The following is a 15818-nucleotide window of genomic DNA, read 5'->3' on the forward strand; positions in this document are numbered from 1 at the left end:
ACCACAGAAAACAAAAACATCAAAAAAAACAGTACGAGGAAAGTTCAAAGAAAGAATTTTTTTTTACAATGTTTCTGTTTGGGGGCGGCACGGTGGCGCAGTGGGTAGCGCTGCTGCCTCGCAGTTGGGAGATCTGGGGACCTGGGTTCGATTCCCGGGTCCTCCCTGTGTGGAGTTTGCATGTTCTCCCCGTGTCTGCGTGGGTTTCCTCCGGGCGCTCCGGTTTCCTCCCACAGTCCAAAGACATGCAGGTTAGGTGGATTGGTGATTCTAAATTGGCCCTAGTGTGTGCTTGGTGTGTGGGTGTGTTTGTGTGTGTCCTGCGGTGGGTTGGCACCCTGCCCAGGATTGTTTCCTGCCTTGTGCCCTGTGTTGGCTGGGATTGGCTCCAGCAGACCCCCGTGACCCTGTGTTCGGATTCAGCGGGTTGGAAAATGGATGGATGGATGGATGTTTCTGTTTGGGGATCGTTGTGTAGCCTAAATGTGTACAACTGAGCTGCGGCCACAGAGATTCATTCAAGCATTTCAAGGTCACCTCGTTGTAATGAAAGCATCTGCTGACTGTACTTCGTAGTAACGAGATTTCTATAGTCTCGTGTCATATGGGGAAACTGTCGGGACCGTAAAAATACTTTGTTGTAATACTCTCTCACCTCGGTCTCTCTCCTCTTTCTGGGCCGCTGCAAAGCCCCGCCCACCAAGCATTCTGAAAAGTCTGAGTGAGTCTCTGTTGCCGGCAGTTCTCTCGCGGCCCGGCTGTCAGACGGCTGCGGCCCGGTAGTGGGTCGCAGACCGGTGGTTGGGGACCCCTGCACTAGGGGAACAAAGCAGAGGAGAAGAATCACACACACACACACACATACACCACAGTCATTCATAGAGAGCCAGCTTAGAGTTTTTAGTTAACTTTGAATGTCTTTGGGATCTGAATTACTCTAGAAGGTAGTGATAGTAGTAATAATAATAATAATTATACATTTTATGGATGTAGCACGCCATGCTCAAATAGCTTAAAGTCATGTTTTAATTGAAACTATCCATGAGTCTTTTAAAGATATAGAATGTACTATGGGTCTTTTTTTCAACCACAATATAAATATACACCACATTTCTTGTTGACTCCTCATTATCAGGTAGCTATATAGGAAATAATAATACCTTTACTGTATGTAGCTCATTTCGTACATTGAATACAGTTCAATGTACTTTACTCAGGAAAAAACGCAGTCAATCATTACATATCAATACTTATCAATATGTGTTAATATATATGAAGATTGAAACAAATAATAGTAACATGACATTGAAGTAGCAATAAAAATAATAAAACAAAATAAAAAAGTGTAGCATACAGAATAACTGAACAGTTGCTAAAAAGATAACAAACATAAGTAATCCATGGAGAAAATATACATTTGGTAGTCTCAGGCTCTGGCAGAATGTTTAAAGTAAGTGCCTGGCAAAAACAAAAGGTAATTGTACTTCCCATCTCTGAATAATCTGTAATTGACTTTCGGAAAGGCCTGGGCAGTCATGGGAGTGTCTCTTGAAGGGTAGCCAGCCAAATTTAATTAACAAAATAGCTACAACAAATTCATTTGCTACTTGTGTAATGCCTTTCTGTACATTCAGCACATAGAAATATTCTAAAGTGTAAGAAAGACATGTCATGTAGCAGCAGGGTTTAATGGGTGGGTTTTGGTCCCACTGTTTTTATGCATCTTATAATGACAAATTTGGGCACTGTCCAGTTTGTGTTTGTTAGTTAAGCAGTTTGCGCAATCTCTGCTTCAGTCAAACTTGTCCAGTCAGTGACCTCATTTAGCAACAAATGAGAAATCCCAGCTTAGAATAAAATATTTAGTGCTAGAGCTCAATGTAGATTAGGGTCATACAGTATGTGTTGCCTGGACACCTTGGCTGCAAGCACATAAATTGCATTCATGCTTTATTAAACAAATGAGTCCCTTGTGTCTTTTGCAAATGCATCAATGCAAGGACAATGCCATGAATGTTGCGTGCTGAGCGGAGAGCATTATACTCCTGATTATAGACACCTCTCTCCCTATTCATCTGTTTGCTATTCATTGCCAGACTACTTTGTCAGCATTTATTCTTGAAGAGCTATCTACTTAGATCCAGTGTTTGTCTAATTACTAAGGCAGCTTATAATATCTGACATTTAGTCCATGTCAAGTGAATTTTGTTGTCCTTGTGTTGTCGAAATATTGCAGTAGATAGCAGAATATAATTAGCTTGTTTCAGTGGTTTGTAATGAGAGAAATGTGTACAAGATTCAAATGTATGCAGATATTTTACTGTGTACTAAAATCACATATTTTGTTCTACTGGTGAAAATGATCCTGCCCATGAAACAGACTCTTAATGATCATTGCTGCCACAAGCACTCAAAATTGTCTAAATGTTTTTTTTTTTTTTTGTTCTGCCTTATACAATTTCTTGTATTAGGAATTTGGTAGTTTTCGCATACCCCTTGGGGTCAGAGCGCAGGGTCAGCCATTGTACAGCACCCCTGGAGCAATTACAGGTTAAGGGCCTTGCTCAAGGGCCCAGCAGAGCAGTGGCCTTTTTTGGCAGTGACGGGGATTCGAACCGGAAACCTTCGGAATACCAGCGCAGCTCCTTAGCCTCAGAGCCACCACTCCGCCCAAGTCAAACTTATCCAGATGTTTGAATTCAGCATCATCATGCTGTGTCCTCAGGCCTTGGAACTATAGACAAACTGCAATAGTAGAGAAAGAGAATCTGAATGAACACACATTACACCTTTCAAATAATTTTTCTTTATCCAAAGAACAATATTATTGAACACTCCTCTCTTCTATGTGAAAAACTTATTGCCCCATTGGTTTTAATACTTGGCATCTGCACTTTTAACAGCAATAATCACAACTAAATACTTCCTATAAATTGATATCAGTCCTTCATATTGCTGTTTGGGAATTTTAGCCCACTCTTGTTTCTAAAACTGTTGCAGTTCAGACACATTTATAGATGTGTGAGTATCAACTGCTTGTTTCAGGTCTTGCCCCGTCATCTCTAATGGGTTCAAGTCAGAATTTTGACTAGGCCACTCCAAAATTTTAATTTGATCCTAAGGATAGAGCTCCCAGGCAAGAGAAAAAGATGAAGGCATAAGAGAATGTTTATGGATGTGGTAAGAGAGGACATGCAGGTGATGGGTGTAACAGAACAAGATGCAGAGGACAGAAAGGTATGGAAGAAGATGATCTGCTGTGGCAACCCCTAACAAGAGCAGCCGGAAGAAGAAGAAGATGATTTTCTTAGCCATTCAGTTGTAGACTTTCTTTTGTGTTTTGGGTCAATGTCCTGTTGCATAACCCAATTATGCTTCAGCTTCTGGTCATGGACAGATGACTGAACATTCTCCTCAGAAATATTCTGGTAAAATTCCTTATTTGATTGCAAGTCTTCCAGGCCCCGAGGCAGCACAGCATACCCAGGCTGTCGCACTACCACTACTATGTTTTATTGCATGCCTATTGATCTTCTTGTCGAACGACAAGCATAGGGGGACCTGTATCATCCAAAGAGTTCTAGTTTTGAGATGTTTGTCCATAGAACATTATTCCAAAAGGCTAAAAGATTGTCCAGATGTGCAAGGCAAGCACTGATATTAATATTTGGATAACATAGGTTTGCACCTTTTCACTCTCGCAAGAATCTCATTTTTTGTCAGTCTCTATTTTATTGTGGAGTCATGAACCCTGACCTTAGCTGCAGCTACAGAGTCCTGCAGTTGTTTGGATTGTCTTCTGGGGTTCTCTATGACTTTGTGAATGAGTTGTCGCTGTGCCCTTAGTGTACTTTTGACCAGTTTTTTGGGAAGATTATAAAATGGGGAAAATGCATTTAAGCTTATAAAAGCTGATGTGTGTAAAATAACCTACAGTGTCCTCCTTGTTAGGCCCACCTATCTAGAACCACTGCAATTTTCCTGTCAACCACAGACTGTGTTTGAATAACAAGTCTTATTCTCACCTGGACACAGCTGGCAGCACTGTGGGGATGATGTTTTTGATTTATCCAGTGCCTTCATTACCATTCAGCCATCCCTGTTAAGGAGTGAACTCGGAGAAATGCATGTGGATGAGCCTGTGGAATCCTGGATAATGAACTATTTGTTGGGCAGATCGCAGTTTGTGAGACTCGAGGACCATGTCTCTGATAGGGATGTGAGCAACAATAAAGCACCATAGGGAACAGTCCTGTCTCCTTCCTTCTTCACCCTGTACACCTCTGACTTGAAAGATAACACTAGGCCATGTCACAGTTGCAGATGATGTAAATGATGTCACTTCCCACATTAAAGGAATGCAGTCTCCCATGGAAAAAGCCTGCTCTGCCCATTCTTATATATTTCCTGTGTTCCAAGACTAGGCCAACTTCTCATTAATATGGATCTCCAAGTTCATCATAGCTCTGTTCATCACCTACACATCCACTTCTTGAATAGTGACCAGACATAGAGGCTCTTTGGTATTGTGAAATTCAATAACCAGTTCCTTGGTTTTGCTGATATTAAGAACCAGACAATTTCTCATTGCACCAACAAACAAAGTTCTCCAGTTTAATCATACCCTCTGTCTTATCCACTTTATCAATGCATAATCAGCATAGGGTAAGGTCCATAAAGGTTCATAATGATTGCCAAGCCTTTATTACTGAGCGCAATGTTGATCTAACAAAGATGTCCAGCTCATATCCTACAGGACCTCAGTGGTTGCAGATTTTCATTCCAGTCACTGTGTTAATTAGTAACCAGTTAAAAAATGCTAATTTAACATAATGCTTATGCCTTATTATTGACTTGCTTCTTTTTTTTTTCATTTTCTTTCTTTACCTGGCTGCCAAACAGTAAAGAGATGCACAACAAGCCAACAGGTGACCAACTAACTTGTGGTCACTGGTGTCAAACAGTCATGGGAGACAACATTTTCACTGCAAGTGATTTCCTGTTTAGGTATTAATGAAGCCTGTTATTTAATTCCGCGGATTATTAGTATTGTCATTCTGCCACAGCAATCATTTACAGACCTGATTTTCTTGATTCTGAGATCACCATCCAGATATTTTCTGGGACAGAACATATCAGTGTTTCTCAGACCTTCGTTTTTTCTATTCAAATATTTTATAAACTGATGTTGTTTGACAGACATAGGTGTAAATGAGATCTAAGCTATCCTAGTCATCTTTTGGCTTGTTTCGCATCTCATTTTTTGGTTTGGTTTGGTTTTTAAATAAGAAATGAAACAATTAAAATGAAAGTCTATTAAAATCAAAGCAACATAGTGTGTGCTATTAGCATTAGTTATTGGTTACTAATGGAGAAAGTAGCTGGAATAAAAAACCTGCAGCTACTACAACCCTCTAGAATCGAGTTGAATGTTTTCGTGATACATCATAGCATCAATGTTGATTGTATCCAAAATTGTTCTAAGTGCAGAACCATGACTCTACTTTGGCTGAGAATGAGTGAATGTGGGTGAGTGCACGCTTGTGCCATGAAATAGATGTGAGCCAGCCAGAGCTAAAAATGGATAGATGCCTGCATCGTCTGGAGTGAAGCCTTTACAAGAGGCAGTTCATTTTTCAATACCTTAGCCAGCACAGCCTCTCTCTCTCTCTCTTTCTCTCTCTCTGTGACCATTGTTTTCTTTCAGGAAGTAATTTCTTTATTGCAGAACTTCCTGTTTCCTAACCAATGCTTCCATACGGATGCTTGTAATGCTTTATAACTTAAGTTTGTCTTAGGGAGCACTGGTGCCAAATGTCATTAGTATCACTGTTGTTTTTATAGCAGCCAAACAATCTGTCACAGTAAATCCTCTTTATATTACCTTTACCATGCCATCTGTCCAGGCTTCTAAATTTCACTTTCTCCAAAGCCTGGCTCAAGAGTACCTATGAATTCATCCCTCTGTTGAGCTGTTTTCATAAATTACTATAAATGTTCTTTAATTATTCACAGCCGTGCAATACCAGAACATCACATTATAATCACATTGGCAAAGAATTCATTTTAAGGCTAAGTTTTGGTGTCAGTTTTGGCTAAAGATTTGCTGTTTACTAACAAGCAATTGGAACTCCTCAGATACAAACTATTCAGTTACAGTGAAGTGGAATATTAACATGCTTATGCTGTCTTAATTTAATTCATAGTCACAGGGAGACTGAGCTTCTCCCTTGTGTACTTACACACGCACACAGGTTCTAGTATATTTTTTTAAAGCTTCATTCTTGTTAATTTAGGAGTTGCATTTTTTAATAGAACAGTGGTGTGTTATCCACCAGCACATCCATCTTTTATTCTGGAGTTTTATTCTGGGATAATTTTATCTTTGTCTTTTTTTGTTAAGTTCACTTCGCAGAGTGCAAGTGCAAAGTGCACACATATACTGTTTTCACAAATTTAATGAATTAACAGTAAATCACTAAACCATACAACATTTATTAAAGGAATAATACACACAAAAATAATATTTATTAATATATTATGTAGTTTGTAGTGATCAGTGAAAAAGATTTTTAATCTTGTCTTTCCTTACAGAATGGAGATAACAAAAATCCTTGATATCAAGTCTTTCAGTCGTATGCTCACAACTTTTCACACACATGCATTTTTTTCTTAAAATACTGTTAAATAAACCATTTTCATTCACAAGCACATTTTCCGTGGTGAAACAAGCTCAGATGTGCCTAAGTATTTGAATTGTAGAACATGCCTCCTTTCATTATATTTATATTAATATCCAAAGCTGTAGTATCTCAGGATTTTTCAGTGGCAGTCTATGAAACTGCACAGGTGAATTGACCTTCTGCTTGTTGACATATCTCCTATATGCAAAATAATGGGGCATATTCTCTTCTTAATAACATGTTCACTTGCTTTTCTTTAATTTTTAAACTGTAGTTTTCTGTGTCTCTGCATGTTTTTTCTTGATTTCACGTGAAGCACTATGTTCTGCAATGAATTATCTTTTAGGTGGCTAGACTGAATGAGGCTTGGAGGGCGGGTCCTTAATTCAAATGCTCGAACATGTCTGAGTCCATTTCATTTTTGTTCACAAGACAATTTTCTAAAATTGTTTTATTTAACAACATTTTAGTAAAAGTACGTGGGTTCGGGAGTTTATGACTAGATGACTTGAATGTGACAGGAATGACATGAGGTTTTTTTCATGGACTTTTTAATATTATTTGCTGTTGCCCAGCATTGACCCCTGTTATATCAGAAATTTTTGTTTTATCCTTTCTGCCTGAAAACATGAGTTTAATTTTTTTCTTATTCATCACTATAGACTACATGGGGCAAGTAATATACAAAAAATAATCATTTTTGGTCTTCCTCTAATATACACAAATTACATTAAACACACGGTATGACAAAGTAGTCTCAATGATTTACAAAAACAATGACAATATAAAGTCCTTTTTTTAAATCTTGTTTTATTAGAGGAAAATTAATATTCCATATAATTAAGTCACACTTATGCAGGAAAGAAAAAAACATTCCATATAGTCAAGTCGAACTTAACAAAACAGAATTCAACCCTCAACTGAAAGTCCATTAAAAGTTAAATGCGGGTATAGCCAGTTGATAAATACAAAGAGGAAAACAAAGTTCAGTCAACAGCATTGCCGAAGATAATAAACATCTGGAGATGGTCAAGGCCTGTTATAACAAAGTCATGGTTTTGAAAACCTCAGCCAATTGTATGTCCACACCCTTTTGGGAATTCTGGAGCATTATAAGTGTATTCTTTACAATGTAAAAGCGCAATAAATGATTTTATCATTGAATTCTAATATCTCTGGTATTACTTTTCATGGTTAGTAATGCTAGCTTGGCAATGTTTATCTATCTATCTATTATATAGTGCCTTTCATATCTGTCTATCTGTCTGCCCAGTGCTGTCAGGCATGTCAGTACTTCCTCCTGGGGCACTTGTTCATATCTGAGAAATATTGATTTATTTATTTACATATTGATATTATTTTTTGTATTGTGGGTCTGTATTCTTGTTTTTATGTTTCTCCTGCTATATACATGTGAATTTCCCCTTTGAATTAATAAAGTTCATCTATTCTAATGTACAATATGAGTATACAAGACCATGGGGAGAACAAGCAAACTGTACACAGAGTTACCATGTTGATTTTTGGTTTGTGGAGCTGTGAGGCTGAATAACTGACAATGGCTCCACCCATACTTTTAAACAAACTGCTATTAGACAAGTGCACTGTGCCATTGATCCTCTGTTTTTTTTTTTCTTCAACCACTTAATATAGCTGCTGCCTAGTATAAGTTCATAGATGAATTGCACCATTTCTAAACTCTGTCTGTCAAATCCACTAGTTCTCTGAATTGCTTGCCGTTTTTTGGTTCTGTTTGTTTTATCTTTCCCGGTTGTCAAGTGATTGAATCGCACATTTGGCTATTGCACAGTGTATAAGGTTGCCACTTGTGACCAATTATGGTTTTCCTGATGAAGTGAACGTCTCACATGCTGTCTGAAGCATGCAGGTGTCAGCATGTTTGGTAGATGGCGTTGTTTAGATAAGCAGGATCACAAAATAAACAGTGAATACGTCTGGAATTGTGAAATAAAGACTGCATTGTTGCTTGTCCTAATTTTTAGATGATTATCTGTTCTTTTCATATAATTGTTGGTTATGGGAGCCAAACATCCTAGGCAAATGTCCGATTCCTGCTACTGCAGGGCTAGTTAAGGGAAGCATGCTCTTACCAGCTTGACTATTGATTGTGGGCTAAGTTTCCATTTTATTGTAGACTAAATGGGTGCCTACTTGTGTTTAAAACTATTATTAAAACTATTATTTTTTTCTTTAGTACCTCTAAATTGAAAGGTGCCAGACTCTCATAAAAGTGATCCTGTGACCCTAGCCTACTGTCTCCATCCCAGTCTCATGTTTACTACCATAGCAGGGCATGCCACTATCCATCAATTACTGAGCCCACTAAATCTGGTTAAGAATTGCAGGGGCCAACGTCTGTCTTGGTAGTATTGGATGCAAGGCAGGAATCAGTCACGGATATGAGACCAGACACAGAACTCCGTTTCTCTGTAAACACAAAGTAAATCATGACTTTTTACAAAATGGTACTGAAGATTACAGTATATATTATTTATTTTCCACTCAAACTTATTCCACTATACAATCAATGCAGGCTGGAGCTTATCTCATTTTTATGTGGAACAAAGCAGAAAAAACTGTGGAGAAGGTAGCAGACTGTCACAATCTACACTCTGGCCCAAAAATATTGTATTACAATTCTTAGAGCAGCTAGTGGGAAGGATTTAGGAGTCGTAGTGGACTTAATACCTTCAACTGCCAAATAGTGTTCAGAAGCCATTAAGAAGGCTAACAGAATGTTAGTTTATATAGCACCCTGATGTGTGGAATACAAGTCCACGGAGGTTCTGCTCAAGCTTTATAACACACTGGTGAGGCCTCATCTGGAGTACTGGATGCAGTTTTGGTCTCCGGACTACAAAAAGGATATACTAGCACTAGAAAAGGTCCAGAGAAGAGCGACTAGGCTGATTCCAGGACTTCAGGGGAGGAGGTATGATTAAAAGAGATGAGCCTTTTCAGCTTAAGCAAAAGAAGATTAAGAGGAGACATGATTGAAGTGTTTAAAATTATGAAGGAAATTAGTCCAGTGGATCGAGATTTTTACTTGAAAATGAGTTCATCAGGAACACAGGGCTACAGTTGGAAACTTGTAAAGGTTAAATTTCTCACAAACATTAGGAATTTTTTCTTTACACAGAGAACCATAGAGACAAGGAATAAGTGACCAAGTAGTGTGGTAGACATTAAGACTTTTGGGATTTCAAAAGTAGACTTGATATTACTTGAGAAGCATAAAGTGGATAGTACTGGGGAACTTTGTTAAGCCGAATGGCCTGTTCTTGTCTAGATTGTTCTAATGTTCTTGTCAACCTTAGGTGTAAGAATTTGGATGGGGACGTCAACCATGTTACTGAATACCCACAAGGTGAACTTGCTCACTCCACACAAAGTCAGGCCAAGGAATCTGGCTTTATGCTGATGTAGTTCAAATCACAATGCCAAATGGGATGATAAACAAAGCAGACAAAGTACAAAATAAAATACAATCCTACAGTCTGTTTGGATCTGTTTCTGCAGGTGTTGGTCCAGGTAGTGTGCTTTGACCACTTGCCCACCACAGTATCGCACACAAATGCTCCTTTTTTCACTACCCATCTGTCTTATCTGTTTTATGACTGGAGCTTCCACTTCTGTTCCTGGCAGTTAAGGTTTCATCTTAAGTCACCTTTTAACTCTGGACTCAATGAGCTACTATCTTGGGGTGAAATAAATCCCATACTGGTGTCGTTCCTTGAAATTACTTCCAAGATCAGGATTGTATCTATAATGCCTTTGGGTCACCAAACACATTTCATTTTGTTATCATACTCTTGGATGACTTTGTGAGCAGTTTGTGATGGTCCAGGTCCAATCAGTGACATCCAGGGCAGCACTTGCAATCCTGATTTTATTTTGTTTTGCACATTGCTCTATCTCACTTACCTTTCCCTGAACAAATCCTGTTGTGATCAACCTGGGCTTTGAAAATTTGGCACTTGCTTAATTCTAAGCATGTTGTAAGTATTTGGTGTTGCCTTGGCCCACTACTGAAGTTATTATTTAAAAAACAAAATGTCATGTTTTCTGTATACAGTGTGTGTGTATAAAGTAATGACAGGATTTCGTAAAGATGTTACAGAGGCAAGACTTTTTACACTTTGTGGTCATTGTTTTATGAAAAACCTATACACCTGTCAGGTTTCTTCTTTGTCACCATTTCCTTGGGCTCAGAAGGTTCAATAATATTCAGTACAGGTGCTCAATTCAAGCTTTTGCAGCACTGATATTCTGTGGACCAAGAGAAAATGATCAAAATAATACAAATGCCCATTATGACAGTTCTCAGTGGAACAATTTGGAGCAAAATGTTCCATCTGAAATTGGTCAAATTGTGACTTAGCACAGAGCCTTCACCTTATACTTCAATGATAGTTAATTTTTTAAAAATATTTTATATGTCAGTCATTGCATTTTATTTAAATGAGGCAATGCACATTCAAAGCATGTAGGTCTTCTTTTCATTTTCACAAAAGAAATGAGAGCAGATAGCATAGACCTTACGCTGACCAGGCATTCACATAAATACAGCAAAGTGGGAAAGTTTAACATCACCACTCTGGAAATTGACCTAACATGTGACAGCAGCGTTTGTCTGGCACTGCTAGGTCCATCCTTAGTCATGGACAGCACTGCATTCTAGACTTGGCCTCCCAATTGCTCTGCACTCCACATGTTGTGTAACTCAGCATTAATCATTTTTTGATGTTTGCTACTTGTGTAAAACATTCAGACGATACTGTGAGTATTTCTCATGGAAGGAACCTTTTACCTTACATTTTAAATGTTTCTTCTGTGTTTTAAAAAAAGCGATTTTGTGTCATTGAATTCAAGTCTAATAATGTATAATGTTACTGTTTTAAAATGAAATCCAGTGTATTTTGGCAGCTTTCCCATTTTATGCTGATAATTCCAGAGAAAGCAAAATTGTATATTTCCTAGATTGCTGCAAGGGGAATTTAGAAGAAGGTTTAATTACAGTAAGAAGGACCTACCAATTTAAAGAAAACTGCTCTCAGAAAAATTATCTCCATTATTTTATATTATTATTAATTAATTTACTATATTTGTTATCGTAAGTGCAGTGTGATAATATATATGTTATATGTAATACAGATAGATAGATACTTTATTAATCCCAAGGGGAAATTCACATACTCCAAAGGCAGCATACTGATAAAGACAATATTAAATTAAAAAGTGATAACAATGCCGGTATACAGACAGACAATATCTTTGTATAATGTTAATGTTTACCCCCGGGGTGGAATTCAAGAGTTGCATAGTATGGGGGAGGAACGATCTCCTCAGTCTGTCAGCGGAGCAGGACGGTGACAGCAGCCTGTTGCTGAAGCTGCTCCTCTGTCTGGAGATGATACTGTTTAGTGGATGCAGTGGATTCTCCATGATTGACAGGAGCCTGCTCAGTGCCCGTCGCTCTAATATATATATATATATATAATTGAATGTATATATGTATATACATTTCTCAACCTCCATTAATCATGGTCACAAAGGGCTGGCACTGTTTTTTTTTTTTCTTTTTTTGGGCTATGTCAGCTATGGCTATGGCTTTGCAAGTAATTTATTTTTATTGTATAATACTTTATTGAATTTTGTAGCATAACATTGTCAAACCAACTCAAATGAGTGATCAAATAGTTTCTATATGCTCTTGTAATAACATTTTTCTAAATGCTTGTATTTGTAGCTTTTTTTTTTTTTGCAAAGAAATTACTGTCTCACCTTTTTCTTTGCACATGCACCGTAACACACTAAGGATGATTGCCTGCAATTATGCACTGCCTTCCAGATGTTGTGTTCATTTTACTGGAATTTACCGTCTTAACCTGTTGCTTCTTATGGCATTCCTCAACCCCCTGACCGTATTTATGTGACGTCTTAAGTAAATACTCTAAAATCCTTGTAAGCTATTTAGTTGTATGCCATCCTGCCTGCAGGAGATTATGGGTCAGGCTGTGTGAATCAGTAAAACTTCCTTTGTGGAATCCTAGGGGAGTCACTTTGTGTCACCTTGGTCTCAGAAAGCCATAATTGCAGTTTGAATTCATCTGTACAAAAATATTGGCTATTGAAATGTCATGTTATAAAAGAAAATATTTAGAGAGATTTAAAATCACTGTATGTAAAATCAACTTGCATAAATACATTAAATAAATTTTATGTATGTATGTATATATAATATATATATATATATATATATATATATATATATACTGTATGTATATCTAATATATATATACTGTATGTATATATAATATAATAATACAGTATGTATGTGTATATATATGAAAGAGATGACAAGACACGTGTGTATTGCACGTCTAATGTAATGTTATTGTATATAGTAGTACAGTACTCAGTTTGGTGTGTCCTAGACCTGGGTGAACGTTTAAGGTTTCTATGAATGGTCCAAATTTAAATGTGTAATCTTATTGTATAATCCTTTGCTAAAGATGCACCAATTTACATTCTTAGTGCTCAGCGAATAAACACATACCTTTAACCATGTGCTGCTATTATTCTAGGTTAAGTTAATCTGAAAATAATGTATGATATAGAAATTTTTGCAAATTCACATCTGATAATTTTGATCAGACCTGAGAGCTTAGTGTTTCATTTAATAATGGTCTATTACCATCACTGTTCTTGAAACAGAGATATAATACATTTAGTATTAATCGATTTAAAAAAAAAAAAAAAAGTCACACTGAGGCATTATAAATATGCATTGCCTTAAGCATAATGCCATATCACATTGCGCAAGTTTTCCAGTGACTTTCAGTCACAGATTTAATTTATATAATCTTAGCGAGTAGGAAGGAGTCGATGGTACATTCCCATGACCATCAATCCTGTGGTGTGTCCTACTCCATGACTCGATTCAACTAGTCTGCAACTCACTCAAAATCAAGTTACAGGGATGTACAATGCATGTAATGTAGTGGCGAGGGATAAGGAGCACAGGTGTTTGAGATCTTACAAACAAAAGAGAGGTTACTCTGACGTCTTGCGTTTTATGTACCAAAATAAAAAGGAAAAAAGAAAAAAATGGGCCAAGATTGTTCCTGAATTTGTTGTAGATATAAACCCTTCACAAGTCACAGACTTCAACAGGCAGCACATTCTTGGCTGTCAGAAAAGGAAGAGAACCTGCTATACTTTCATTCTGGAAAGTCATCACACAGTCATCTAATTTGGCATACTCTGTGATTTATTGTCATGTAATCACTTCGGCAACAAGATGAGCAGCTGCATTCGTCAAGTTTCATGTCCTTTAGAAATTGTTTCATGTGAAAAAGTATGAAAGAGCCCCAATCATGCTTTCTGACACATCTCTGCTATATGTATTCAATTGCTAAAAGTACACATAGATTGAATTTCATAAAGGCACATCCTGATATATAAGACATGGAGAAGTTATTGTGGACACGGTATGAAATGTTATGCTTCAGTATTGTTTAATAAATATAATATTCTAAGGAACTGCGCAAAGTTCAATATACAGTTATCCCTAGTTCTTTGGGTGGGTCAGGCTCCAAGACCTTGGGGAAAAAGTGAAATTAGCAAATTTCAGGCACTACCCAAAAACACAAAAGCCACTCCATGAAAATCAAACCAACTTATTATTGTAAAATGCACTGTGGTGCAGTGGTTAACATTGCCCTTCACCACTTAATAAATGTCTTACTTAATAAAATGTTAAATAAAAGTAAAAAAATAAATACAAATTTGGAATCACCCAGATATGTTCATGTTTTGTGTAGAAATTCTTTCTTTACCAAGGTACCATTTAATTATTTTCAAAGAGTTGCCATTAGTAACTTTTTGATTATCTATTATTTCTCGAAATGACCGATTTATAATTTAGTATTTTAATATGACTGCAAATCCCAATCTTCTGCAGCCATTACTCCAGTGTCCTAATGGTAAACTCTCTTAGGTCATCCTTAATTAATCATGTTTAAATGCTATTTGGTTATTAGAGGAACCTTTGTAATTGAGCTAACACGGGCAAAATTTGTTTAATTCTGTTCAATAAAGCCAGTAAATTGTCTTTCCTTGGATTGCAAGGTACCAACATTCATTGTAACTATAGGAATTTCAGATCAGTCAGCAAGACTTGGGGGACTTTATTGTTTAAACTGACCAAGACACCAGATTGCTGTCAGATAAACTGACTATCCCATGAACATTTAGTTTGATTTTAGCCTATATTGCCATTGTCTTATAGTAAATAACTCACATTTGCCCTTGGAGTCTCAGTATTTGTTTTTGTTTTTTATTTTATTTATTACTTTTTCTGTTTTAATATTGATGTGGCTTGCCAAAATACTAAAATATAACTGACAAAGTTCCTTATTGTAGACTGATATTTACAGTGGGGAGCTTCTCTGTGTGACATTTGCCTGTTCTTTTTAAGTCTGTTTTGGCATTCCTCCAGTGTACCCTATAAAGAACTGGAAACCCATCCAAAGTTGGTTCTCTCCTTCTTTCTAGTACTTCTTAGATAGATGCTGACTCCCTATGATCCTGACCTGGATAAGTGCATTAGAACTGAATCAATGAAAGGATGACTCGGTAATACCAATCTGCAGTGTTTGATTAATTTGGGTGGCGAGTACAGTATTGTGGTAACAAAAATGCAGACTATAGATTTTACAGTGTCAAGTTAATTTTACAAATGTCTTGCAGGTCAACATCATTCCAGTCATTGCAAAGGCGGATACCATCTCAAAGAGTGAGCTGCATAAGTTCAAAATTAAAATAATGAGTGAGCTTGTGAGCAATGGAGTCCAGATCTACCAGTTCCCCATCGATGATGAGTCTGTGGCAAAAATCAACTCAACCATGAATGTGAGTGTTCACATTGACAAAGCATTTCTTTAATCCTGTCTTTGTGGAAAAGCTTCTTAATTTTGGGTTTTACTCAAAAAGCAGCAATTTATTATTTGCTTAGTTACTCTGGTAGAAAATTGGTCATCTGCATTTTATAATTAGATTGTATCACAATGTAATTCCAAATCTTAATCCATTAAGAGATGGCAGTTACTG

General features: G+C 37.1%; 1 protein-coding gene across 2 annotated transcripts in view; it reads left to right on the forward strand.

Moving 5' to 3' along the window:
• Positions 1-15818, forward strand: part of septin10 (septin 10) — a 70629-nt gene that overhangs the window by 23369 nt on the left and 31442 nt on the right. For both annotated transcript variants that reach the window (XM_028800895.2, XM_028800896.2), the window contains exon 5: positions 15459-15620. In XM_028800895.2, the coding sequence (XP_028656728.1) occupies positions 15459-15620 (162 nt within the window). The remainder of the gene's footprint in view (positions 1-15458; positions 15621-15818) is intronic.

Source organism: Erpetoichthys calabaricus, chromosome 4 (genome assembly GCF_900747795.2).
Source record: "Erpetoichthys calabaricus chromosome 4, fErpCal1.3, whole genome shotgun sequence".
In the NCBI taxonomy this organism is placed as follows: Eukaryota; Metazoa; Chordata; class Cladistia; order Polypteriformes; family Polypteridae; genus Erpetoichthys; species Erpetoichthys calabaricus.